Source organism: Gorilla gorilla, chromosome 5 (genome assembly GCF_029281585.2).
Source record: "Gorilla gorilla gorilla isolate KB3781 chromosome 5, NHGRI_mGorGor1-v2.1_pri, whole genome shotgun sequence".
NCBI lineage: Eukaryota > Metazoa > Chordata > Mammalia > Primates > Hominidae > Gorilla > Gorilla gorilla.
Window position 1 is genome coordinate 52,120,688 of NC_073229.2, and position 26,208 is coordinate 52,146,895.

At 44.1% G+C, this 26,208-nt stretch overlaps 1 protein-coding gene across 1 annotated transcript in view; it reads right to left on the reverse strand.

The window, feature by feature from the left end:
- Positions 1-20,324, reverse strand: part of NUDT3 (nudix hydrolase 3) — a 113,010-nt gene extending 92,686 nt beyond the window's left edge. Inside the window, exon 1 of the mRNA XM_019029155.4 lies at positions 20,193-20,324. Within this exon, the coding sequence (XP_018884700.1) occupies positions 20,193-20,291 (99 nt within the window). The 5' untranslated portion in view covers positions 20,292-20,324. The remainder of the gene's footprint in view (positions 1-20,192) is intronic.
- Between the last annotated feature and the right edge of the window lie 5,884 nt (positions 20,325-26,208).

Genomic DNA, 26,208 nt, shown 5'->3' on the forward strand with positions numbered 1-26,208 from the left:
TTGGGTATATACCCAGTAATGGGATGGCTGGGTCAAATGGTATTTCTAGTTCTAGATCCTTGAGGAATCGCCACACTGTCTTCCACAATAGTTGAACTAGTTTACAGTCCCACCAACAGCATAAAAGTGTTCCTATTTCTCCACATCCTCTCCAGCACCTGTTGTTTCCTGACTTTTTAATGATCGCTGTTCTAACTGGTGTGAGATGGTATCTCATTGTGGTTTTGATTTGCGTTTCTCTGATGGCCAAGTGTCACTTTTTTTTTTAAGTGTGCTTTGTGTCAGGCGCAGTTGCTCACACCTGTAATCCCAGCACTTTGAGAGGCCGAGGTGGGGAGATCATCATCTGAGGTCACGAGTTCGAGACTAGCCTAACCAACATGGAGAAATCCCATTTGTATTAAAAATACAAAATTAGCCAGGTGTGGTGGTACATGCCTGTAATCCCAGCTACTAGGGAGGCTGAGGCAGGAGAATCGCTTGAACTCAGGAGGCAGAGGTTGTGGTGAGCCCAGATCATGCCATTGCACTCCAGCCTGGGCAACAAGAGCGAAACTCCATCTTTAAATATATATATATATACTTTGTGAGATTGGAGAAAAATAAACCAATAATTTATCAATTACTGGTCAATAATACTATCTTCTTTTCTGGCTTAACATTGTCATCTACCCCCCATCTCATCCCTGCCCCCACTAAATCTGACAGGCTTTAATATATATACATAGAGAGAGAGAGAGAGAGAGAGCACACGTGCGCGCCGGGTGCGGTGGCTCACACCTGTAATTCCAGCACTTTGGGAAGCCGAGGCAGGCGAATCACAAGCTCAGGAGATCAAGACCATCCCGGCTAACATGGTGAAACCCCATCTCTACTAAGAATACAAAAAATTAGCCGGGCATGGTGGCAGGTGCCTGTAGTCCCAGCTTCTCGAGAGGCTGAGGCAGGAGAATAGCGTGAACCCAGGAGACGGAGTTTGCAGTGAGCTGAGATCACGCCACTGTACTCTAGCCTGGGCAACTGAGCAAGACTCCGTCTCAAAAAAAAAAAAAAAGTGTATACAGAATTCAAATTAGGATAAATTGCATATTATATGTGAAAAAACAGATTATAAAATTGTATATAATCTAATCCTGTAGCCCAAGCTACTCAGGAGGCTGAGGTGGGAGGATCACTTGAACTCAGTAGTTCGAGGCCAACCTGGGCAACAAAGAGAGGTCCCATGGGGGGCAGTGGGGAAGGAATTGTATATAAATCAAACACAATGTTATAAAATTTAAAGCCAGAATGATTAAAGAGAATAATTTCCTTCATACGTTTTGGGGGAAACTAGAGGCTGAATGGTATTTATCCTCATAAATAATTGTAGGCCTATTGTGTATGGAGCACCACGTAGGCACCACAGAGGATAAACTATGAGCAGGAGAGAACTCTGGTAACTTATAACATAATGGGCTCAAAACAGGATATTTTCCAAATTTGCTATGGTGAATGTAGAACATCTTTATAATGGAAGGAAGACTACTAAAACTGCCTTAAAAAGTATTTTATGGCATTCAAAATGTGCCAAAAATATCCACGTTTCTGACAAATTCAGCTTCTTCCCACAACACACATGCACTGGTGCTGGGATTCGTGATCAGCTTCAGCTAACAGTGACAACAGCAATAGATGCTGCTGAAGTTGGTATAGATTACACTTCTATAATTGTGTTACAGCCTTTCATTCCACCTGTTTTTGTTCTTTTAAATACTGGTACTGGGAGTCTGTTTTAGAAATATATTTTTATTCAGCTGGGCGCAGTGGCTCATGCCTGTAATCCCAGCACTTTGGGAGGCCAAGGCGGGCGGATCATCTGAGGTCAGGAGTTTGAGACCAGCCTGGCCAACATTGTGAAACCCTGTCTCTACTTAAAAAATACAAAAAATTAGCCGGGTGTGGTGGCACGCACCTGTAGTCCCAGCTACTTCGGAGGCTGAGGCAGGAGAATCACTTGAGCCTGGGAGGCAGAGGTTGCAGCAAGCCCGGATCATGCCACTGTACTCCAGCCTGGGCGACAGAACAAGGCTCCCTCTCAAAAAAAAAAAAAAAAAAAAAAAAATGCATTCTACTTGTTTAACTCCTTTTGTGGATCTGTCAGAAGAAAACTGTGTTATCTTTGTACATATTATTTTACCAGAATTATCACAGTAGACAGATTTCAACACTCTTTTGGTTCCAGTTCCCTTATTTCACTGACGTGGCTGGATAGATCATGTCTATGTTTACTTCCAGGTTCACAAATGTAAAGATTCTATAACTTCAGGTCTTCCTCTCTTTCCATAAAAGCTCTTTCACAGTAAATTCACAGAGCACCATTTACTGCAGTGAATCTTTCCTTTCTTTCCCAGTTCTTGTATTTTTTAGATCACATATCAGTCTGTCTTTGTGACGCTGTTATGATCAGCATCTGATTTTTTTTTTAATGCCTGCACAATCTGTACTGGAGTAGCAGCAAATTTATACTCATCCCTCAACACTCAGATCTAGTCCTTTCGCATTGTGTCTGACTTCTCAATCCAGCATTTGTCAACTCCTCCATTTCTAAAGCATTCGGAGAGGGTGCTTTTACAGCACTCATTTCACTGTATCATCATCATTTCTTGGCTAGTGTGATTCCTTCTGTGGTTCCTGCCTTCGTTACAGCACCAACTATGTTATCTGGGAGGCACTTTACTTTCCTCATTCAAGTCTCGTAACAACTTCATGAATTAGGTATTATTTATTCCCATTTTACAAATAAAAAAACTGACTCTCAGTCAACTTTCTGATTCTTCTGATCTTATAACATGCTCTTGAATCAGTCCCCAATCTTGGGACATCTCTACCATTCTCTTTCCCCTCTCCAGCGTCTATATGCAAAGGGATAAGGAAATATATGAAACTTAAACAATATAAATTCCATCTCCTTTTGAGCCCACTAGGTTATAAGTTACCAGAGTTCGGCCGGGCGCTGTGGCTCATGCCTGTAATCCCAGAAATTTGGCCGAGGTAGGCGGATCACCCGAGGTCAGGAGTTCGAGACCAGCCTGACCAACATGGTGAAACCCCATCTCTACTAAAAAATACAAAAATTAGCCAGGCATGACAGTGCTCGCCTGTAATCCGAGCTACTCGGGAGGCTGAGGCAGGGGAATTGCTTGAAACGGGGAGGCAGAGGTTGCAGTGAGCTGAGATTGTGCCATTGCACTCCAGCCTGGGCGACAGAGTAAGACTCTGTATCAAAAAAAAAAATTAAAAAATAAAAAATAAAAAAGTTACCAGAGTTCTAAAACAGTCTCTCCTGCTCATAGTTTATCCTCCGTGGAGTCTACATGCTGCTTTATACACAGAAGGCCCACAATTGTTTGTGAGGATAAATACCATTCAGCCTCCAAATGTATCCCCTTATAAAACTATCACTTCAATCCTGACCACACCACAGTAACTCTGCCAGACTTTTTCTTGCCTCTCAAATCACCAGATCAGTATATTGATTGGAAGAGTAAATATGGTGAATAACTCTCCTTCTCAGAATAGATCCATCTGGAAGGAGTTTTCTCGAATTCATGTCAATATAACTCAGACTCTTGGGTTCTTTCATTTATCCACCTTCCAATCTCCGAAGAAAATGTGCTTCTTTCCTAAAGCCTGATTTAATCAACCCAAATCCACACATCCATCTTACCATCCTTCTAACAGTTTTATAAAGTCACTGTTAAATCTGTTGCTACATCTCATCTTCATTATACTTGATGGCTCTAGGTGTGACCTATCACCCATCACATCTTTGTGAAATGTTCTTCCACCTCCGCTTTTATGACAGTGCTTCTTTGAGTGCTATGATGCCCCAAGCTCAGGCCCTACGCTCAGTTTTGCTTTCTGCGTACTTTCTCTTGTGCTAACTTTCTATTCTCCCTCTCCAAGGTCCCTGACACTCCACACTGTATCTATAGTCCTAACTTCTTACTCCCCTTCTAGTCCCACATCTCCAACTATCATCAGTTGAATTCAGTTCATCACTTCAAATTCGACATGACAAAACCAAAGTTCCATCTTCTCTCCAAAACCAACCTCTCTTCTAAATTTCCATTTCTCCTGTCACCCAGGATCAAAATTTAAAAGTCATCTTCAACCATGAGCTCCTTCATCTTTTTTTTTTCTTTTCTTGAGACAGGGTCTCACTCTGTCACCGAGGCTGGAGTGCAGTGGCACTATCATGCCACTTGACCTCCCAGGCTCAAGTGCAATGGCATCTACTGCAGCCTCGATCTCCCAGGCTCAAGTGATCCTCCCACCTCAGCCTCCTGAGTAACTGGGACTACAGGCTTGCACCACCATGCACAGCTAATTTTTTATTTTTATGTTTGTAGAGATGGGGTCTCCCTATGTTACTCAGGTTGGTCTTGAACTCCTGGCCTCAAGTGATTCTCCTGCTTCCGCCTCCCAAAGTGCTGGGATTACAGGCATGAGCCACCATGCATGGCCTCCTTTATCTTTAACATATCATCTGTTACCAAACCTGTCCACCCTTTGATCTTAATACTTCATTCCATTCTGCTGCTACTATGGCTCTCACTTCCAGAATAGAACATCATTCTCCCAATCATTCCCTCTGGTAGCCCCCAATGAGTTCACCCTGCATTCTACTCTCACACATACCTTTCCACAACCCTTTGAAGGACAATTGTGGTTCCCCACTGTAGGATCAAACCCAAACTCCTCATTATCTCAAATCAAGGCTCTATACCCTTAGCTCCCAGCCAGCTGACACCCCCTATCACTCCCCATCAATACCCTGCCACACCACTATCCCAGACCCAGGTTCATATGCTCAGAGTCTCTGGCATGCAACAAACTCATTCCCACCCTCAATCATGCTGGGTCTCCTTTTCCTAACATACTCTTTCCCCTCCTTTCTACGTAAATCCTATTAACTTCTTAGAGCCCAAGATTGACTACTTCTGTATTTTGCATCCAAAATGAAGCACTCCAGAAGCACAGCCTTTCCTACATTTTTTCTAACTGCTCCATGTACTTTATGTCCCACTTCTTTAATTTTTCTGTCTGATCCCACCCAAGGCACATAATGCAGCCACTTGTTCAACTGTACTGAAATGCCTAATGGTAATTTAATTAATTCATCAATTTAGAAAAGCATTCTTCCTGGACAGCAGTGGACATGTCCACAGTTTTAAAACCATCACTGCACCGAGAATAGTGTTTTGCAAAAAGTGAAGCCTCAATAAATTCTTGTTAACCAAGACAGAACTTGGAAACTACAATATGTGTATTTTAAGAAGCATTGTACTGTTTTCATAAACTTGGATTTTAAAAATTCATTTTAAAAAATCTGGTCCTTGATACCCCCAACATTTAAAACATTAAAAATTCACACATTCTCAAATATTATTTAGGATAATTCTAAAAAGAGAATTTAAAAAGTGTGGAGAGGGCAGGGCACGGTGGCTCATGCCTGTAATCCCAGCACTTTGGGAAGCTGAGACGGACAGATCATTTGAGGCCAGGAGTTTGAGATCAGTCTGGCAAACATGGTGAAACCCGTTGCTACCGAAAATACAAAAATTGGCCAGGTGTGGTGGCACACACCTGTAACCCCAGCTACTTGGGAGGCTGAGGCATGAGAATCGCTTGACCCTGGGAGGCAGAGGTGGCAGTGAGCCAAGATCACACCACTGCACTCCAGCCTGGGTGACAGAGGGAGACTCCGTCTCAGAAAAAAAAAGTGTGGAGAGAGCATGACTATGCTGATAAGCATTTTATAAAAACACTGGCGTTCAGCCTACTGTTAGTTACAGTGCTCTAATTTGCTCTAATTTGACTGAATTACTTTTTTGTCATTTAAAATCAATTTTACAAACTTTAGCATGAAGAAATTTTTACTACAAAAAGCGGAAAAATGGCCAGGTGCAGCGGCTCACACCTATAATCCCAGCGCTTTGGGAGGTCTAGGCAGGAAGACTGCTTGATCCCAGGAGTTTGAGACTAGCCTGGGCAACATAGCGAGATCTCGTCTCTCCTACCCCAAAAAAAAAAAAAAAAAAAAAAAATAGCCAGATGAGGTGGCACATTCCTGTAGTCTCAGCTACTTGGGAAGCTGAGGTGGGAGAACTGCTTGCGCCCAGGAGGATAAGGCTGCAGGGAGCCATGATCACATCACTGTACTCCAGCCTGGGAGACAGAGCAAGATCCTGACTTGGGGGAAAAAAAGGAAAAATGTTAAAGCTTGCTTCATAAATAAAATGAAAAGCTCTCCCACACACAAAAAAACTTCTGACTCAACATGTATACGTTTCTTCTGGTGCACTGGATTAGTTGAGGAGGCTACCCTAAAAACTACCAAAGTGATATATTAGGCAAAGTTCTTGGTTGCAAGCAAAAGAAACAAAGCCTGGCTGTCTGAAGCCAAAAAGGAATTTATTGGAAAAAATATCAAATGCTCAGAATATTGGAGTGGCAAGGACTACAGGACCAAGCTTAGAAGATAGGCCCACACTATGAGCACTCCAGAGGTGGCAGCAAAAGCCACAGCCTGGGTCTATAGCACAAACATCTGGTCAGCACACAGTCACTGCCTTGCCCCACCCATCCCTTTGGCCTCCTCAGGCCTCCAACTGGTGGAGCCTTAGTCCTGCATCCACATCGCCACACCAGAGAAGAGAGCTAGGTGGAGGATGGGTCCCTCCTTCTCTCCAAGAAGGGCGTTCTCCAAAAAGAATGGTACTCTTCTAATTTTATGCCAGAAAAATCAATCATTCAATACACTCCGCATCCCTGCACCACAGCCACCCAAACTCTTCTCTAGTGGCACCACTGTGTATGCTTATTGCTTCTACCATCCCTGGCTTCTTCTGCCCAGTCTGGCCATAGCACACCCTCCAAGTCCATGATCAAGTCCTATGCCAAGACCTTCTCAGTCATGCATCTTTATCAAACCCAAGAAGAATTCACCACCCCTCTTCTTTCACCCACAGCAACGTAGTTCTAGTTTTCTTTTCATTAGCACAACAGCTCCATGATCTGTATAGACTCATGGAAAATAGAAAAGTCCACCTATATCAGTATTTGTTTAGTTTTCAATGTTTCAAAATAAAATTTAGATTTGCTAAGTGTGTGACATAGTATAAAAGTATGGACTTTTTATACTTTTTATGACTTATTATAAAAGTAATCCATGGTGGGGTACAGTGGCTCACACCTGTAATCCCAGCACTTTGGGAGGCCAAGGTGGGCAGATCGCCTCAGGCCAGGAGTTTGAAACCAGCCTGGCCAACATGGCGAAACGCCATCTCCACTAAAAATACAAAAATTAGCTGGACGTGTTGGCAGGTGCCTGTAATCCCAGCTACTTGGGAGGCTGAAGCAGGAGAATCGCTTGAACCTGGGAGGCAGAGGTTGCAGTGAACCAAGATCACACCACTGCACCCCAGCCTGGGCGACAGAGAGAGACTCCATCTCAAAAAAAAAAAGTAATCCACAAAAGTTTTTTTGTACAGACAGGGTCTTGCTATGTTACCCAGGCTGGTCTCGAATTCCTGGCCTCAAGTGAACATCCCACCTTGTCCTCCCAGGGTGCTGGGATTACAGGCTTGAGACACTGTACCAGCCCAAAGATTGTATTTTAAAATCTAGGCCAGGCGCGGTGGTTCATGCTTGTAATCTCAGCAATTTGGGAGGCCAAGGTGGGCAGATCCCTTGAGGTCAGGAGTTCGAGATCAGCCTGGCCAACATGGTGAAACCCCATCTCTACTAAAAATTAGCCGGATGGGGTGGCACATGCCTGTGATCCCAGCTACTTGGGAGGTGGAGGCAGGAAAATCCCTTGAACCTGGGAGGCGGAGGTTGCAACGAGCTGAGATCGAGCCATTACACTCCAGCATGGACAAGAGTGAAACTCCATCTTAAAAAAAAAAAACAGTAAATACATATTAAAATAAATCAGTTTTCTTTTATGCAGTAAAGTACTAATTTTTATCTATCTATTTATTTATTTATTTTTTTTTTTTTTGAGACAAAGTTTCGCTCTTGTTGCCCAGACTGGAGTGCAGCAGCGCGATCTCGGCTCACTGCAACTTCCACCTCCCGAGTAGCTGGGATTACAGGCGCTTGCCACCACGCCCGGCTAATTTTTGTATATTTAGTAGAGACAGGGTTTCACCATGTTGACCAAGCTGGTCTTGAACTTCTGACCTCAGGTGATCCACCCTCCTCGGCCTCCCAAAGTGCTGGGATTACAGGCACGAGCCACAGCGCCCAGCCCTATTTATTTTTTTTTTTAAGAGAAAGGATCTTGCTCTGTCACCCAGGTTGGAGTACAGTGGCACGACCATGGCTCACTGCAGCCTCAAACTCCTAGACTCAAGTAATCCTCCTGCCTCAGCCTCCGAAATAGGTGAGATTATAGGCAAGAGTCACTGCAGCCAGCTAAAGTACTAATTTTTAGTGGTATATAGCATCCATACCATGAAATGAAAAGTAGATGAAATCGTGAAGGATTTTCCTGGTTGATTTCACTGTTAGTTACAGGGTTCAAAATGGATAGAATTCTCTGTTGAGATCTTTGTTTTCATGTCCTTGGGGATGAGAAAAAGGGTCATCACTCTCTCACAGACACTGGACTGGGCCTCTTACTTTCTCTCTTTCTTCCAGCAGAGATTAGGGGGACAGGCAGGGAATAACAGCTTTCTTTATCCACAATACGTTGATACAAACAGGCTTCCAAAGGCTGCATATCTGGGCCTCTGACTTAGATGGCCCAGTGTCCTTCACCTAGGATATTCTTCAACTACCCATATTCGACCAAGCTGTTCAGGTCTAGCCTGCTCCATAAAGTCATCCCTGACACTCTAGCTCATCTTTCTTCACAGGCTTCTCCAATTCCTATAAACACCTCTCTCCATACTTCTCTATTTTACACTCCAAACTGCATCTTATTTTGCTTTTTAGACAGGCTCTTACTCTGTCACCCAGGCTGAAGTGCAGTGGCACAACCATGACTTACTGCAGCCTTGACCTCCCAGTCTCCAGTGATCCTCCCATCACAGCCTCCCAAGTAGCTAGGACCACAGGCGCACACCACCACACCAGGCTAATTTTTAAATTTGTTTATAGAGACGAGGTCCCACTACATTGCTCAGCCTTGTCTCAAACTCTTGAGCTCAAGCAATCCTCCCCCTCGGCTTCCCAAAGGGCTAAGATTGCAGGTGTGAGTCACTGCACCCGGCCTAAATTGCATCTTGCCAGTAGACTGAAGCTCAGATTCTGTATTCTACACATTTTAAAACTCTTCAGTTTGAAGTATTCTTTATAGATACCACAATAAAATTACTTTTGTAACCAAAAATAATAATTCCCTCTTGAAAAAAAAATGACCCATACACCCTGGCAGAAGGATGATTGTGCCCAGCTAAAATAGTTGAACCTACAAAAAAAACCCCACAGAAATACAATTATTATATACAGAAACTCTCTGGATTGTTTTCCTAACTCATATTGGCAATAAAATCTAAAAGTTTTGTCTTAGTATTATTAAAGGCAGACTATCCAAACTGCAAAGCCTCCTAGGAAGAAATCAATACCACAGTGATAGATGTAAAAGCCCTGAGTCAGGGCTCAGCACATTTGGTTAATGATGGCTGAATATAAGCCTAGCAATCAAATCATTTCTGCAAAGAGGAAGCAAATAAAAATATTAAATAATCGGCTGGGCATGGTGGCTCACGCCTGTAATCCCAGCACTTTGGGAGGCCGAGGCAGGTGGATCACGAGGTCAGGAGTTCGAGACCAGCCTGGCCAACATGGTGAAACCCCAGCTGTACCAAAAATACAAAAATTAGCCGGGCTTGGTGGTGGGCACCTATAACCCCAGCTACTCGGGAGGCTGACACAGGAAAATCACTTGAACCCGGGAGACGGGGGTTGCAGCGAGCCGAGATCGCACCACTGCACTCCAGCCTGGGCAACAGAGCGAGACTCTATCTCAAAAAAAAAAAAAAAAAAAAAAAAATTAAATAATCAAACAGGCCAGATGTGGTGGCTCTTGCACGTAATTCCAACACTTCGGGAGGGCAAGGAGGGAGGATCACTTGAGCCAGGAGTTCCAGACCAGTCTGGGCAACATAATGAAACCTCATCTCTACAAAAAATAAAAAAAATATATATTAGGAGGGTGTGGTGGCACATGCCTGTAGTCCCAGCTACTCAGGAGGCTGAGGTGAGAGCATCACTTGCGCCCGGAAGGTTGGGGCTGCATTGAGCTATGATCACACCACTACACTCCAGCTTGGGTGGCAGACCCAGACCCTGTCTCAAAACACAAACAAGCAAATTTCAAAGTATAAGCACAATGTAACTTCTCTTTTTTTGTTTTGTAACTTTTCTTAATGTATATTTTATTAGGATTTCTAAATATTCAAAGAAAAATCATGGTTAGGTATAGTGGCTCACACCTGTAATCCCAGCACTTTGGAAGGTCAAGGCAGGAGGGCTGCTGCTTCGGTCAAGGCAGGAGGGCTGCTGCTTCAGCCCAGGAGTTTGAGACCAGCCTGAGCAACATAGCAAGACCCTGTCTCTACTAAAAATAAATTAGCCAGGCATGGTGGTGCATGCCTGTAATCTTAGCTACATGGGAGGCTGAGGAAGGAGGATCGCTTGAGCTCAGGAGGTCAAGGCTGCAGTTAGCCATGACTGCATCACAGCACACCAGCCTGGATAACAGAGCAAGACGCTGTCTCAAAAAAAAAAAAGGAAAGGCCGGGCGCGGTGGTTCTCGCCTGTAATCCTAGCACTTTGGGAGGCCGAGGAGGGTGGATCACAAGGTCAGGAGTTCGAGACCAGCCTGGCCAAGGTGGTGAAACCCCTATCTCTACTAAAACTGCAAAAATTAGCTGGGTGCAGTGGCAGGCACCTGTAATCCCAGCTACTCGGGAGGCTGAGGCAAGAGAATCGTTTGAACCTGGGAGGCGGAGGTTGCAGTGAGCCAAGATGGCGCCATTGCACTCCAGCCTGGGTGACAGGGCAAGACTCCATCTCAAAAAAAAAAGGAAAAAAGAAAAATCACAATCCTTCCTCCTTTTAAGAAAAGCATAAGCACTATGTCTGAGCTCATACTCATTTTTATTCATCATTGCTAAGCTACTCTTACAAAACACATCAGAAATATGTTAAATAACCAAGCCGAAGAAAAGATTTTCTAAGCAGTTCATAAAACTTTACTGTTTTATGAACAAAGAGATCAACTAATTGTATACAAAGAAAGTCTATTTAAGGGATCATTTCATTTTATGGTGTTTTTTTTTTTGGAGCCAGGGTCTCTCTCACTCTGTTGCCCAGGCTGGAGTGCAGTGATGCAAACACAGCTCACCACATCCTAGACATCCCCAGCTCAAGCGATCCTCCCACGTAGGCCTCCCAAAATGCTGAACAGTCTTATTTATCCATGTATTCCCAAGGTCTTACACAGACACTCCAAAAATGTGTGCTGAAGAAATGAATAAACAATTGTATTCCTGAACAAGGGCCCTTCCTTTCTGTACTAGGCTATGAAGATATAGATTGCTTCAGACACAGCACACAGTAGATGTGCAGCACTATTTTTATTGAGAAATGAGAATTAAAGCAGAAGCAAAGAAGTAGGATTGGGGCAAGGACATAAAGAATGGAGACTGCAGTATGAATTCAGACCAGAATTCACACCTTGGGAAGGAGGCAAAAAATAACGTAATGGAAGACATGACTAACTGGTATTAGGCAAACAGAAGGGAAAGCAGGGGAAAAAAGCTTCCAGGAAAGATTTTGAGAAATGAGGAGCAGAAATGTCCAGTCATGACGGGATCAATGAACCCATCATGATCTTAGAGCAATGTAATATTGAACAGTGACCAAGATGTGTTACAAAAGGACTCCCGAACCACCCTGGGATCTGCTGGAAGCCCTTTGTCATGATTATTGCCTCTGGGATTGCTACCTGTGTCTTACTCTCTTCTCTAGAGCCTGCTGGAAGGTGCAGTCTGCAGAGACATCAGTCCACCTGCTCCTCTGGGGCATTTTACAGACAAACAGGCCACCAGTCTCTGCCCACTGAAGAGCTCCAATGTCAATCATCTCTCCGTTCCAACCTGGTGAGCTGAAGGATCTGAGAAAATGTGAAGCAGCTCCCCTTTGCCAAGAGATATAGGGCTTCTAGTGGAAAAGTACAACAAATGAACCTAACAACTTAGGAACAGCTTCATCCTTTCTTTATTAAAACAGCTTTAAGGCACAGGGAAATCTAACTCACACAATCCTATTAGTAGTCATTTTTCTCCCTGGGTAAAAACAGACCCGTTAGGAGCAGCTTTAACTTTCCTAGGCACTGTGATGTCATTTGTGGTATGTTCTGTATCATTTGGCCTTTCTAAGAGTACAAACAAGCCCATCCCTGTCTCTCACTTCTCCTCACAGAGGCTCTAAAAAAGGAAAGGCTGGGGGAAGAGGGATAATCTCACTGGAAGTACTTTAGCAGGGCCAAAGTTGAATAATATGACAGATGAATATCATATTACCCAATTTTGGATTATAAAATCTTACTCAAGAAGTTACAGTCTTCCATACAGTGTATGATAAAGTGTCAAGTAAAGGATACGGTTGATTAAAAAATATAAATGTAGGTTGGGCGTGGTGTCTCACGCATGTAATCCTAGCACTTTGGGAGGCTGAGGTGGGAGGATCGCTTGAGCTCAGGAGTTCAAAACCAGCCTGAGTAACATAGTGAGACCCTGTCTCCACACACACACAAACTAGCTGGGCAAGGTGGCAGGCACTTGTACTTCCATCTACTTGGGAGGCTGAAGTGGGAGGATCACTTGAGCCTGGGAGGTGGAAGCTGCAGTGACCTGAGATCGCATTACTGCATTCCAGCCTGGTCAACAGAGCAAGACCCTGCCTCCAAAAAAAAAAAAAAAAACTCAAAACAAGATCTTGGCCCTAAGAACAAAGATTAGCAGATAAATATACATTTATATATACATACTTTATATATTACTAATTATATATTATGTGCAAAGAGGAAGCAAATGAAAATATTAAATATCAGGCCAGATGTGATGGCTCATGCCTATAATCTCAACACTTTGGGAGGCCAAGAAGGGAGGATCACTTCAACCAGGAGTTCCAGACCAGTCTGGGCAACATGAGACCTCATCTCTACAAAAAATAAAAAATATGGCCACGCACAGTGGCTCACGCCTATAATCCCAGCACTTTGGGAGACCAAGGTGGGCGGATCACCTGAGGTCGGGAGTTCGAGACCATATTACATATTATTAGCAAATAAATATTTTATATGTATATAAACATGTAGTTATTTGCTAATCTTTGTAGGGCCAAGATCTTGTTTTGAGTATGAGTCTACTGTTGAATTGTTAAGTTGACTTTCTTTCATATGCCACATCCATAATCAATGACCTATGTTTTCCAGTCCTAGTTTTTATAAAGAACAAAAACCTAAAAACATTCATGAAGTAATCTACGTGCAGAGTCCTTCTAGACTTTTAAGATCCCCTCTCCAGTCTTCTCAGTTTGTTTGTCCATATAAGCAGCAGTAATTTCTTTTTTTTTTGAGACAGACTCTTACTCTGTCACCTAGGCTGGAGTGCAGTGGCGTGCTGTTGGCTCACTGCAACCTCTGTCTCCTGGGTTCAAGCAATTCTTGTGCCTCAGCCTCCCACGTAGCTGGGACTACAGGCTGCACACCACCGTGCCTGGCTAGTTCTGTATTTTCAGTAAAGAAGGGGTTTCACCATGTTGCCTAGGTTGGTCTCAAATTCCTGGGCTCATGTGATCCGCCCACCTTGGTCTCCCAAAGTGCTGGGATTATAGGCGTGAGCCACCATGCTGAGCCTTGTTCTTTTCTGAACTCAAAGTTCACTGGTTAAGTTGCACAATTACAATAACAAGTACAATGAACATAAACAGATAAAGGAGTAAAGGTAACTAATTGTAATCACACAATTTGGCAGCTGGGAGGCCACCTGGTTGGGGTACACCAGACCCAGCAGCCTGCTGTGTAACAGCCAAGCATTCAGTGTACCAAGCTGGTTAAAGTGGTGGTTGGTTAAGAAACTGTGTATCAGGTTCAAACTACTGTAATAAATGTTAGTTACCACAAATACCCAATTTAAAGATGTTATCAACATACCAATAACAATCAGTACAACTTTTTAAGTGGGAGGTTTTTTTCTGTTAATTTTTGTTTGTCAACAAGAAGAGAAGCCAGAAAAAGAAAAGGTAATCATTTTCATCATGCTGTTTGGTCTGTTTGTTCTTCCATCTCTCCCATTAGACTCTAAGCTCCCTGCATGTCTGTCTCCTTCATAACAGTATCACAGAACTTGGCACTCAATGAGTGTTCAATAAATTTGCTATGTTGACACATCCTAACCTGGATCAGAATTTCAGCCTCTCATTGCTGGTCTATAAATAAAGTTTTCTGGGGCTGGGGAAAAAAAAAAACCTAGAATGATAGGTTTGGCTACCCATGATCTATTACCTTCTAATATAGTCATGGACTATATAACATTTCAGTCAACTACAGACCACGTATAAAAGAGTAGTCCCAAGACATTATAATGGAGTTGAGAAATTCCTATCCCATCATAGCTGTGGTGTCACAGCACAATGCATTACTCATGTGTTTATGGTGAGTACACAATCAAACCTACTGTGCTGCCGGTCATATAAAAGTCTAGCACAGCTGAGCACGGTGGCTCATGCCTGTAATCCCAGCACTTAGGGAGGCTGAGGAGGCAGATTGCCTTAGTCCAGGAGTTCAAGACCAGCCTGGGCAACATGCCGAAACCCTATCTCTACAAAAAAAATACAAAAATTAGCCAGGCCTGGTGGCATGTGCCTGGAGCCCCAGATACTTGTTGAGGTGGGAGGATCGCTTAAGCCCAGAAGGTCAAGGCTGCAGTGAGCTGTGATCACACCATTATACTCCAGCCTGGGCAACAGAGTACGACCCTGTCTCAAAACAACAACAACAAAATGTAGCACATACAATTATGTGCAGTACATAATACTTGATAGTAAATGACTATTACTGGTTTCTGTATTTACTATACTGTACTTTTTATTGTTATGTTAGAGTGTATTCTCTCTACTTATTTTTTTAAAAAGTTAATTGTAAAACAGTCTCAGAAGAAGGGATTGTTATCAGAGGAGATGACAGCTCCACGCCTGTTACTCTCCTGAAGACCTCCCAGTGGGATAAGATGTGGAGGTGGAAGACAGTGATACTGATGATCCTGACCCTGTGTAGGCCTAGGTTAATGTGTGTTTGTGTCTTTGTTTTCAACCAAAGAAAAAGCTTAAAAAGTAAAATATGGGTAGCCAGAGGAACAAAAAGTAAAACAAACAAATACTAAATAATATTTTTAAATAAAGTTTCTAGAATAAAGATATAATGAAGAAAACATTAGCCAGGCATGGCGGCATACACCAGTTGTCCTAGCTGCTTGGGAGGCTGAGGTGGAAGGATCACTTGAGCCCAGGAATTCAAGACCAGCCTGGGGAACAGAGTAAGATCTCATCTCTTTAAAAAAAAAAAAAAAGTGATTTTAGTATGACAGGAAAGAAAGAGAAAATATTGTTATATAGCTGTACAATGTGTTTTAAGCTAAGTATTACAAACGAGTCAGAATGTTAAAAAATGTAAAAGTTTATATAGTAAAAAAATTACAGTAAGCTAAGGTTAATTTATTATCGAAGAAAAATAATTTTTTGATTTAGTGCAACCTAAGCTGTACAGTGTTTCTGTAGTGTACAGTAATACCCTAGGCCTTCACATTTACTCACCGCTCACTCACTGATGCGCCCAGAGCAACTTCCAGTCATAATAAGTGCCCTGGTCAGGTGAACCATTTTTTATTTTTTGTACCGTATTTTTCCTGTACTTTGCTTGTTTAGATATGTTTAGATACACAAATACTACTGCGTTACAATTGCCTATTTATTCAGTACAGTCATATGCTGTACAGTTTTGCAGCTTAGGAGCAATAGGCTATACCATATAGCCTACATGTGCAGTAGGCTATACCATCCAGGTATGTGTAAGTACATTCCATGATGTTCACACAACAACAAAATCACCTAACGATGCATTTCTCAGTATGTATCCCCAACGTTAAGCGACACATGGCTGTATTTTCATCTCTTTTTCTTCACATTCCATGTATGCTTCTTGACATTGCTTAAATTTATAAATCAAGGTCCTATTTATACTTATATTGCTACTGTATTAATGCTAATAATATTCTGTAAACTATTCTATCTTGATTAAGGCCATTAGTGCCCATTAAAATTTTTTTTTTAATTGGGTTGAATGCCTTATTCGGTTGGAATTTTACATTCCCACAATGTGTGGCAGCTAATGCTTCTGGCACATCTACTGAGAACATAAAAGTTCTCCTGGAACTAACAAATTACTTCCCTTCCAACATAATTATATAATCTGAGAGTTGAAAAGCACCCTAGAGATTATTCTGTGGTCCAAAATCCCTCCCAATTAAGGAATCTCATCTAAAACTACTCAACTCTGTCTGCAAGAAGGGATGCTAATATTTAGATTCTCCATGACACAGCGCTGCAGCCATAGTAGGCTCTTTAATACATGCTTTTTGTTGTTTTTCATACATGTTTGTTGAACTGAACAAATCTAAAATGGACGTATTTCACTCATTTTATTTTTCTTCCCAGGCTTTAGCTGTAACACCCACTGAATCTGTAATTTAAAGCTTTGCATGATTCCTCGGCTCATTAACCAACGTTCAAAAAGAAATTCAATAAAGGAAACTCAATGCATTAAAGAAACTCATTTTAACAGTTTAAAGCTCCTGGCCTGGCAAAGTGGCTCTTGCCTATAATCCCAGCATTTTGGGAGGCTGAGATGGGAGGATCTCTTGAGCCCAGGAGTTTGACAATAGCCTGGGCAACAAAGGGAGACCCTGTGATATGCTATGGCTCTGTGTCCCCACCCAAATCTCACCTCGATTTGTAATCACCACCTGTGGAGGGAGGGAACCTGTAATCCCTCCCATGTGTTGAGTGAGGGAGGTAACTGGATCATGGAGAGTTTCCCCCATGCGGTTCTCATGCTAGTGAATGCTCACGAAATCCAATGGTTTTACAAGTGTTTGGGAGTTCCTCCTTCCCTTCTCTCTCTCCTGCTGCCTTGTGAAGAAGGTTCTTACTTCCCCTTTGCCTTCTGCCATGATTGTAAGTTTCCTGAGGCTTCCCCAGCCATGTATAACTGTGAGTCAATTAAACCTCTTTCTTTATGAATTACTCAGTCTCAGGTATTTCTTTATAACAGTGTGAAAATGGACTAATACACCCTGTCTCTACACAAAATTTAAAAATCAACCAGATGTGGTGGCTTGTGCATGTAGTCCCAGCTACTTGGGAGGCTGAGACGGGAGGATTGCTTGAGCACAGGAGGTTGAGGCTGCAGTGAGCCATGATCACACCACGACACTCCAACCTGGGTGACACAGTAAGACCCTGTCTCAAAATAAATAAATAAATAAAGGTCGGGCACGGTGGCTCACGCCTGTAATCCCAGCACTTTGGGAGGCCAACGCGGGTGGATCATGAGGTCAGGAGATTGAGACCATCCTGGCTAACACGGCGACAACCCGTCTCTACTAAAAATACAAAAAATTAGCCAGACGTGGTCGCGGGCACCTGTAGTCCCAGCTGCTCGGGAGGCTAAGGCAGGAGAATGGCGTGAATCCGGGAGGCGGAGCTTGCAGTGAGCCGAGATGGTGCCACTGCACTCCACCATGGGCGACAGAGCAAGACTCTGTTTCAAAAAAAAAAAAAAAAATACAGAAAACTAGCCAAGCATTATGGCAGGTGCCTGTAATCCCAGCTACTCGGGAGGCTGAGGCAGGGAGAACAGCTTGAACCCGGGAGGTGGAGGTTGCAATGAGCCGAGATCACGCCACTGCACTCCAGCCTGGGCGAAAGAGCGAGACTCCGTCTCAAAATAAATAAATAAACAAAAATAAATAAATAAATAAAATTTTAAAAATAAAAATGCAAGCTCCTAGAATCGCCTGAACCTGGGAGGCAGAGGTTGCAGTGAGCCAAGATGGGGCCACTGCACCCCAGCCTGGGCGACATAGCGAGAGTCTGTCTCAAAAAAAAGAAGAAAAAAAGTAAGCTCCTAGAAGGCAAGTCCTATGCCTGGTCTGACTTGTGAGATGCCGTGAGGTAGCCTAAACAGACAAGTAAGCTTTCAACATTAATGTTGCTAATGTCAGTGCATAACAAAACATTTAACAGAAAATGGAAAATTAAGCCTTTGCTAGTTTGCTTATGATCTATAGTTTTCAATTTATCAAAAATACATTTTCTATTTCTAGTATGATTTATTATTATTATTTTTATATTTAGAGATGGGGGTCTGTGTTGGCCAGGTTGGTCTCGAACTCTTGGCCTCACCACCTTGGTCTCCCGAAGTGCTAGGATTACAGGCGTGAGCCACCGCGCCTGGCCTGGTGTGATTTTTTTAAAACAAACAGTCTTGCATCATTCGCACAACTAAATTATACTTATAATTGGGGTGCTCACAGATTTATGCATACTAGTGTAGTAAGACATGCTATTATGCTAATTCGTTTTCCCTTCAGTTAAGAGCCTGTGAGCCCATCTGATTTCCCATAACGTGATATGATAATGAAGAGAATAAAGTCTCTGGAGCAATAAGCACCACCAATAATTTTATTTTACTCAAATATGCATTCCAAAACTATATAATTTACAGCACGGCCCTGGTTAGCTATTACAATGCATCTGTTTTGGGGACTTTTACAATATATGGTAGGATACAAAGCATACGTTTCCAAATCTCCTTTCGTTCTGTTTTGCTGAAAGGGAGCACACATGGGATCCCTTAACAACACAATTCACTAACTAATTTTCTTCAGGCAGTAATTCAAATTCCCACTTCCTCCTAAATACCTCTGGACAGCAACTCCTGGCAATCCATCTGTCTCTTTCGCCACAGCTTCTTTTCATAACTAACGGGTCAAGTTCCTTTCCCCATTTCGACACTGCACTGTACTGCGGCCCTGCAACCATAGCCCACTGCTGAATCCAATATAACATATTGGATTTCACTGTCCTTCATTGTTTCCAGTTTAACTGCCATTTTACCACCATGCACACGAGAAATGCATTCCCACAGGCATCTTATGAATTTCCAAAGCAGCTATTCTTTTGTGGATTTACAAAACATGTGCTTCTCTGAATTTCCTTCATCACCACAGAAACGGCTTTGGGAAGCCGAGATTTTTTTTTAAAGTACCCTACCTATTATAAAAAGAAACTGATTCTAAAACATTATTTTCCTAGCTAATTTAATCCTAAGAGTCTTCCCACAAGGCAGTCCTTCCCACAAGGAGGAACGTCAGGGCAAAAATGTTAAATACCGCTTTTGGTCTTCCCAATTAATATGAAACATTTTCAGCACACAAAGATTATTATATCAAATGTCTTTTCTTCTCAGACTACACCATAAAGGCTACCCAGCGCACTGTAAAATAAACAGCTGGCTGTGGCTTATGCACAACGCCCTAAATCTTCCGAAGACACCCCACCCCCACCCCTCGGCTTTGGGCTCACAGACATATAATCCCTCGGCAAACCCCCAAACCTGCCAATGAAGTGCACTATTTCTCTGCCACAAAGGCCGGCCCGCGCCTCGTGCACGCCGGCCTCCGCACACATGTGCCTGGCTGACAACTGCGGAGCGGCCCTTCCAGGATCAAAGCCGCTGGCCTGGACCGAAAGTCGCACTCCTCCCAGCCCACTGCCTTCTCCCGCGGCCGCTCTCCCCGGTAACAGGCGGCGGAACCGAAGCGCTCCGGCCGCAAGCCGGCTACCCCCTCCGCCCGGCGCGCCCTGTGCAGCTGCACTCAAACCCGCTTCCCCTCAGCCCCAACGTCCTTTCTCCTTCCCCCCTTTTTCGCCTCAGGAAATTCCATCGGAACTTCATTCCGCCCGAGCCGGACGAACCTGGCACACCCTCCTCCGGCGGCCGCGCCCCTCGCGCCTCCACCCGAAGGGGCCGGAGACCCGGCGACCCCGGCCCGCCCAGCCTGCCGCCTCACCTCCTCCTCGCTCTCGCTGCGGAAACACAGGCATGCGGCCCGCTTCTTGTAGCCGTCGCCGTCGTAGGTGCGGGTCTGGTTCGACTTGAGCTTCATCATCCTCCGGGCCGGGTGGGGGTGCGGTGCGGGTCGCGGGAGTCGAGGGGTGGGGAGCCCGCTCTGGACGGCCGCGTGCGCGCGCGCCCCCGGCTCGGCCAAGGGAAGCAGGGAGGGGGAGCTTCTCCGCTACACGGCTCCGCCGCTGGCCCGCCGCGGCCGCCTCATTCCCCCCGGCCCAGGTCCCGCGCCGCCGCTGCCACCGTCACGGCTGCCTTCTCCGCTGCCGCCAGGGCCGCCGCCCCCTCTGCCGCCGCCACCCCCGACGACGACCGCGCCGCCATCTTGGGCGCGATGCGTCAGCGGCGTAAGGCTGCACCGGCCTGCGGGACGGCCGCGCGCTCGCAGCGTAGGCCGCGTTCGCGAATCGCGCCCTCCCAGTTCGCGCGGCGGAAACCAGCATCTGAAAGGAGAGGGCCGCGCGACTCCAGGCCACCGCTACGCCGGCAGCGTAGGCGTAGAACTGGTGGGGCGCGCGGAGGAAGCCGGGGGAGATAAGAGCAGCGGCGCAGGACTCCTAGCGGCCGGAGCGGAGACCGAGCGGTCCAGCCGCGCAAGTCAGCGGATGGGGAAGCGGGGACTTGGCCAAGGTCACGCCGCGTCTCCGCGGCCGAGGATGAACCAAGGTCATGCCACCCGCCCCTGGGCCCTGCCGGTCGGTCTCGAAGGGGTTGAGGGGGAAGGTTTGTAGGAAAAAGGAGAATGTAGTTAAAGGCAACGGAAGCTGCAGCCTGAGACATCTGGGATTTGGAACTGCAAGGAAACGGCGCATGGGAGGCGTGTGCACTTTGCGTTGATAGCCTGAACCTCAGGATGTTTTAGGGGCTGGTGCATGTCGCCCATTACAAAGAACAAATATTTATTCTGCAATCTTTTATTGATGCTAAAGGTAATTGCTTCCTCTTATGGTAAACAAGAGGGCCAGAAAGGAACGCGCGCGTGCGTGTGTGTGTACACACATAATGTAAATCATAAAACATCATCGTTTCTGGCAATAAATGAGGAGTGTGTGTTGTGGATGTCAAACAGATTCTCCAGGAAAAGATATACAGACAGAAGCTCTCCAGAAAGGAAAACTGGTGTATGACCTGTGAATGTTCTCAGCAACCCAGAACAAACCAAGTACCATGCAGATGCCCTAAACGTACCAAAAATCCTGTGCAGTATCTGTCTGTGAGTTGTTTAATACCCTTTTTTGTTTTTTAAATTTTTTTATTTAATTTTTTAAAATTTTTTTATTTAACATTTTGTTGCCCAGGCTGGTCCGGAATTCCTGGCCTCGAAGCTATCCACCCTCGGCCTCCCAAAGCACTGAGATTACTGGTGTGAGCCACAGCAGCCGGCTAATTCCCCTTTTTGAATTTGCTTGTATTTAGCATAGTCAAAAAGATTTGAAACCAAATACACCTTGGTTGTAACCTCAATTACATTTTTTTTAATGTTCATACCACCCGATTACATCATATTTTAACTTCCGCAAAATAGAGACCTACTTGGCCCTGGCAGATAGCAAGCACTCAGGGCACACCAGATGCTATTAATAGTTTGTTTGCCTATTAAACTTTCTTCAAGAAAAGAAAATTAGAGTTCAGTAAATGTTGAATGAATAGATAGATGGAGGTTTTCTTTTGGTTTCTAATTCCTTACCCTGACTTTTTATGGGCATGTTTTTGTTTGTTTGGGGTTTTTTGTTTGATTGTTTTTTGGAGACAGGGTCTTGCTGTGTCAATTAAGGTGGAGTGCAGTGGCATAATCTCAGCCAGCTCAACTGCAGCCTAGACCTCCCGGGCTCAAGCGATGCTCCCACCTCAGCCTCCCAAGTAACTGGGACCACAGGCGCCTGTCATGCAGCCTGGAGCGCTACCACGTCCAGCCAACTTTTGTATTTTTTTTGTAGAGACAGGGTTTCACCATGTTGCCCAGGCTGGCCTCGAACTCCTGGGCTCAAGCAGTCCTTATGCCTCAGCCTCGCAAAGTACTGGGGTTACAGGCATGAGCCACTGCTCCCAGCCTATGGGCATGTTTAGTTTCAAGAGCCCACAAGATTACTCCCAGATCCTTTGACTGAGTAATAATTACTTTGTCTTTGTTCAGGGAGCATTAACCAAGGGATTCTGTCCTTTCCTTGAAGATAATGGGTAAGTAGTACATTTAAATTTGTTTAAAAAAAATTATACTCGGCCGGGCGCAGTGGCTCAAGCCTGTAATCCCAGCACTCTGGGAGGCCAAGGTGGGCAGATCATCTGAGGTCAGGAGTTCGAGACCAGCCTGACCAACACGGTGAAACCCCGTGTCTACTAAAAATACAAAAATTAGCCGGGCGTGGTGGTGCGTGCCTGTAATCCCAGCCGCTCAGGAAGCTGAGACAGGAGAATCGCTTGAACCCTGGAGGGAGAGGTTGCAGTGAGCTGAGATCGTGCCACTGCACTCCAGCCTGGTGGACGGTGTGAGACTCCGTCTCAAAAAAAAAAAAAAAAAAAAGAACATCTGTCAACATAGACCATAAGCATGTCCATAAAATAAGCTTCAATAAATGTTAAAGGACTGAAGTTGCATAGAATATGTTCATGGGGAAAAGGACTTAAATTAGAAAACACCATAATAGGATATCTAGAAAAGGCTCAAATATTTGTACATTAAATAATCTACTTCTAAGTAACCCATGAAACAAAAGTCACAAAAGATAAAATGTTTCTAACTGATATCAATATTTATGAGGCTTAACTAAAGGAGGCTGGGCGCAATGGCTCACGCCTGTAGTCCCAGCACTTTGGGAGGCTGAGAGAGGCAGATTGCTTGAGTCCAGCAGTTGGAGACCAGCCTGGACAACATGGTGAAACCCCATCGCTACAAAAAAAAAAAAAAAAAAAAAAGCAGTGCTTAGAAGGATATAAATAGATTCAACTAGTATTAGAAAGGAGGAAAAGCTTAAAATCAATAATGTAAATTTCCACCTTAAGATGCGAGAAAAGGCTGAGTGCAATGTCTCACACCTGTAATCCTAGCACTTTAGGAGGCTGAGACACGCAGACCACTTGAGCCCAGGAGTTTGAGAGCAGCCTAGGCAACATAGTGAAACCCCGTTTCTATGAAAAATACAAAACTTAGCTGGGTGTGGTGGCACCAGTAGTCCCAGCTACTCAGGAAGCTGAGGTAGGAGGATCACTTGAGCCTGAGAGGCGGAGGTTGCAATGAGCCAAGATCACACCACTGCACTCCAGCCTGGGAAACAGAGCAAGACCCTATCTCAAAATAAATTAATTAATTAAATAAAATAAGCTAGAAAAAAGTAAACCCAAATTAAGTAGGGGAAGAAGTTAATAAGAGAAGAAATCAATGAAATATAAATCAAACAATAGAAACAATTAACAAAGCCAAAAGTTGTTTCTTTGAAAAGATTAATTGTAAAAAATAAAAATAGCCAAGCATGGTGGTGTGCACTTGTAGTCCCAACTACTTGGGAGGCTGAGGTGGGAGGAGAGCTTGAGCCCTGGAAGCAGAAGTTGCAGTGAGCCAAGATTGCACCACTACACTCCCACTTGCTCTGGGCAACAGAGCAAGACCCTACCTCAAAAATAATAGTAATATAATAATAACAATATACTGACAAATGTATCATATTAATGTAAGATGTCAACAATAAGGAAAACTGGGTGTGGAGCACATGGGAACTCTACTATCTTCACAACTTTTCTATAGACCTAAAGCTATTCTAAAATAAGTCTAATCAAAAAAACTTGCCATAAAGAAAATTCCAGTGCCAGGTGGTAGCATTGGTGAAATCTGTCAAAAACCCAGGAAAGAAGGGATACAAATTCTACACAAGCTTTTTCAGAAAACAGAGGAGGAAAGAATACTTTAAACTTATTTTATGAAGCTGAAATAATTCTGATATGAAAATCTGATAATTACAAGAAAAAAGTTACAGACCTGTATCCTTCATGAACACACACACACACACACACACACACACACAAATCATGAAGAACATATCAATAAATAGAATCCAGCAATATATACAGTGAAATATATTATGACCAAAAATTTAATACAAGAATATAGTTAGTTTAACTTTACAAAAATCAGTGAAATAAACCACATCAACATAATAAAAGAGAACAACTATATGATTGTCTTGATCCTAGAAAAGCACTTGACTTTTAAATAAAATTATTATTTCATAGTCAATACTCTCAGCAAGCTAGGAATAGAAGCAAACATTCACCACCTGATAAAGGTCACCTATGAACAACAGGTGAAATGGTGAAAGAATAAATGTTTTCCCATTAAGATCAAAAGCAAGGCAAGAATATCTCCTCTCACTGCTATTATTAAGTATTGTATTAGAGATCCTAGCTAGTGAAATAAGACATGAAAAATAAATAGAAAGCATAAAGACTAGCAAAGAAGTAAAATTGTTGCTATTCACAACCTATTTTTTATTTTTATTTATTTATTTATTTATTTTTGAGACAGACTCTCACTCCATCAACCAGTCTGGAATGCAGTGGCGCAATCTTGGTTCACTGCAGCCTCCACCTCCCAGGTTCAAGCGATTCTCCTTCCTCAGCCTTCCGAGTAGCTGGGACACAGGCGTGCACCACTGCACCCAGCTAATTTTTGTAGTTTTAGTAGAGAAGGGGTTTCACCATGTTGGGCAGGCTGGTCTCAAACTCCTGACCTCCGGTGACCCACCTGCCTCAGCCTCCCAAAGTGCTGAGATTCAGGAATGAGCCACCGTGCCCGGCCAACAACCTATTCTCTAAGTAGAAAATCCAAAGGCAGGTACTAGCCAAATACCCAAAATAGTAGTATTAATAAGTGAAATTAGGCTGGGCGCAGTGGCTCATGCCTGCAATACCAGCACTTTGGGAGGCCAAGGCGGATGGATCATCTGAGGTCAGGAGTTTGAGAACAGCCTGGCCAACATGGTGAAACCCTGTCTCTACTAAAACTACAAAAAGTAACCAGGCATGGTGGTGGGCACCTGTAATCCCAGCTACTCGGGAGGCTGAGACAGGAGAATGGCTTGAACCTGGGAGGTGGAGGTTGCAGTGAGCTGAGATCATGCCACTGGACTCCAGCCTGGGTGACAGAGCCAGACACTTTTTTTTTTTGAAATGGAGTTTCGCTCTTATTGCCCAGGCTGGAGTGCAATGGCATGATCTTGACTCACTGCAACCTCTGCCTCCCGGGTCCAAGTGATTCTCCTGCCTCAGCCTCCCAAGTAGCTGGGATTACAGGCACACCACCACGCCTGGCTAATTTTTGTATTTTTAGTAGAGACGGGGTTTCACCATGTTCGCCAGGCTGGTGTTGAACTCCTGACCTCAGGTGATCTGCCTGCCTCGGCCTCCCAAAGTGCTGGGATTACAAGCGTAAGCCACCGTGCCTGGCCAGATCTTACACAATTCTTGTTAGGTTTACTCCTAGGTATTTGATATTTTTTGATACTATTATAAATAGCATTCTGTTTTAAATTTAATTTTGCAATTGTTTGTTGCTAGTGTATACAAATATACCTTATTTTTATGTATGACTTTGAGTCCTTTCACCTTAACTTCTTTTTTTTTTTTGAGATGGCATTTCGCTCTTGTCCCCCAGGCTGGAGTGCAATGGCACAATCTTGGCTCACTGCAACCTCTGCCTCTGGGTTCAAGCAATTCTCCTGTCTCAGCCTCCTGAGTAGCTGGTATTACAGGCATGCACTACCATGCCCAGCTAATTTTTTTTTTTTTTTTTTGAGATGGAGTCTCGCTCTGTCACCCAGGCTGGAGTGCAGTGGCGCGATCTCAGCTCACTGCAAGCTCCACCTCCCAGGTTCACGCCATTCTCCTGCCTCAGCCTCCCGAGTAGCTGGGACTACAGGCACCTGCCACCACGCCCGGCTACTTTTTTTGTATTTTTTAGTAGAGACGGG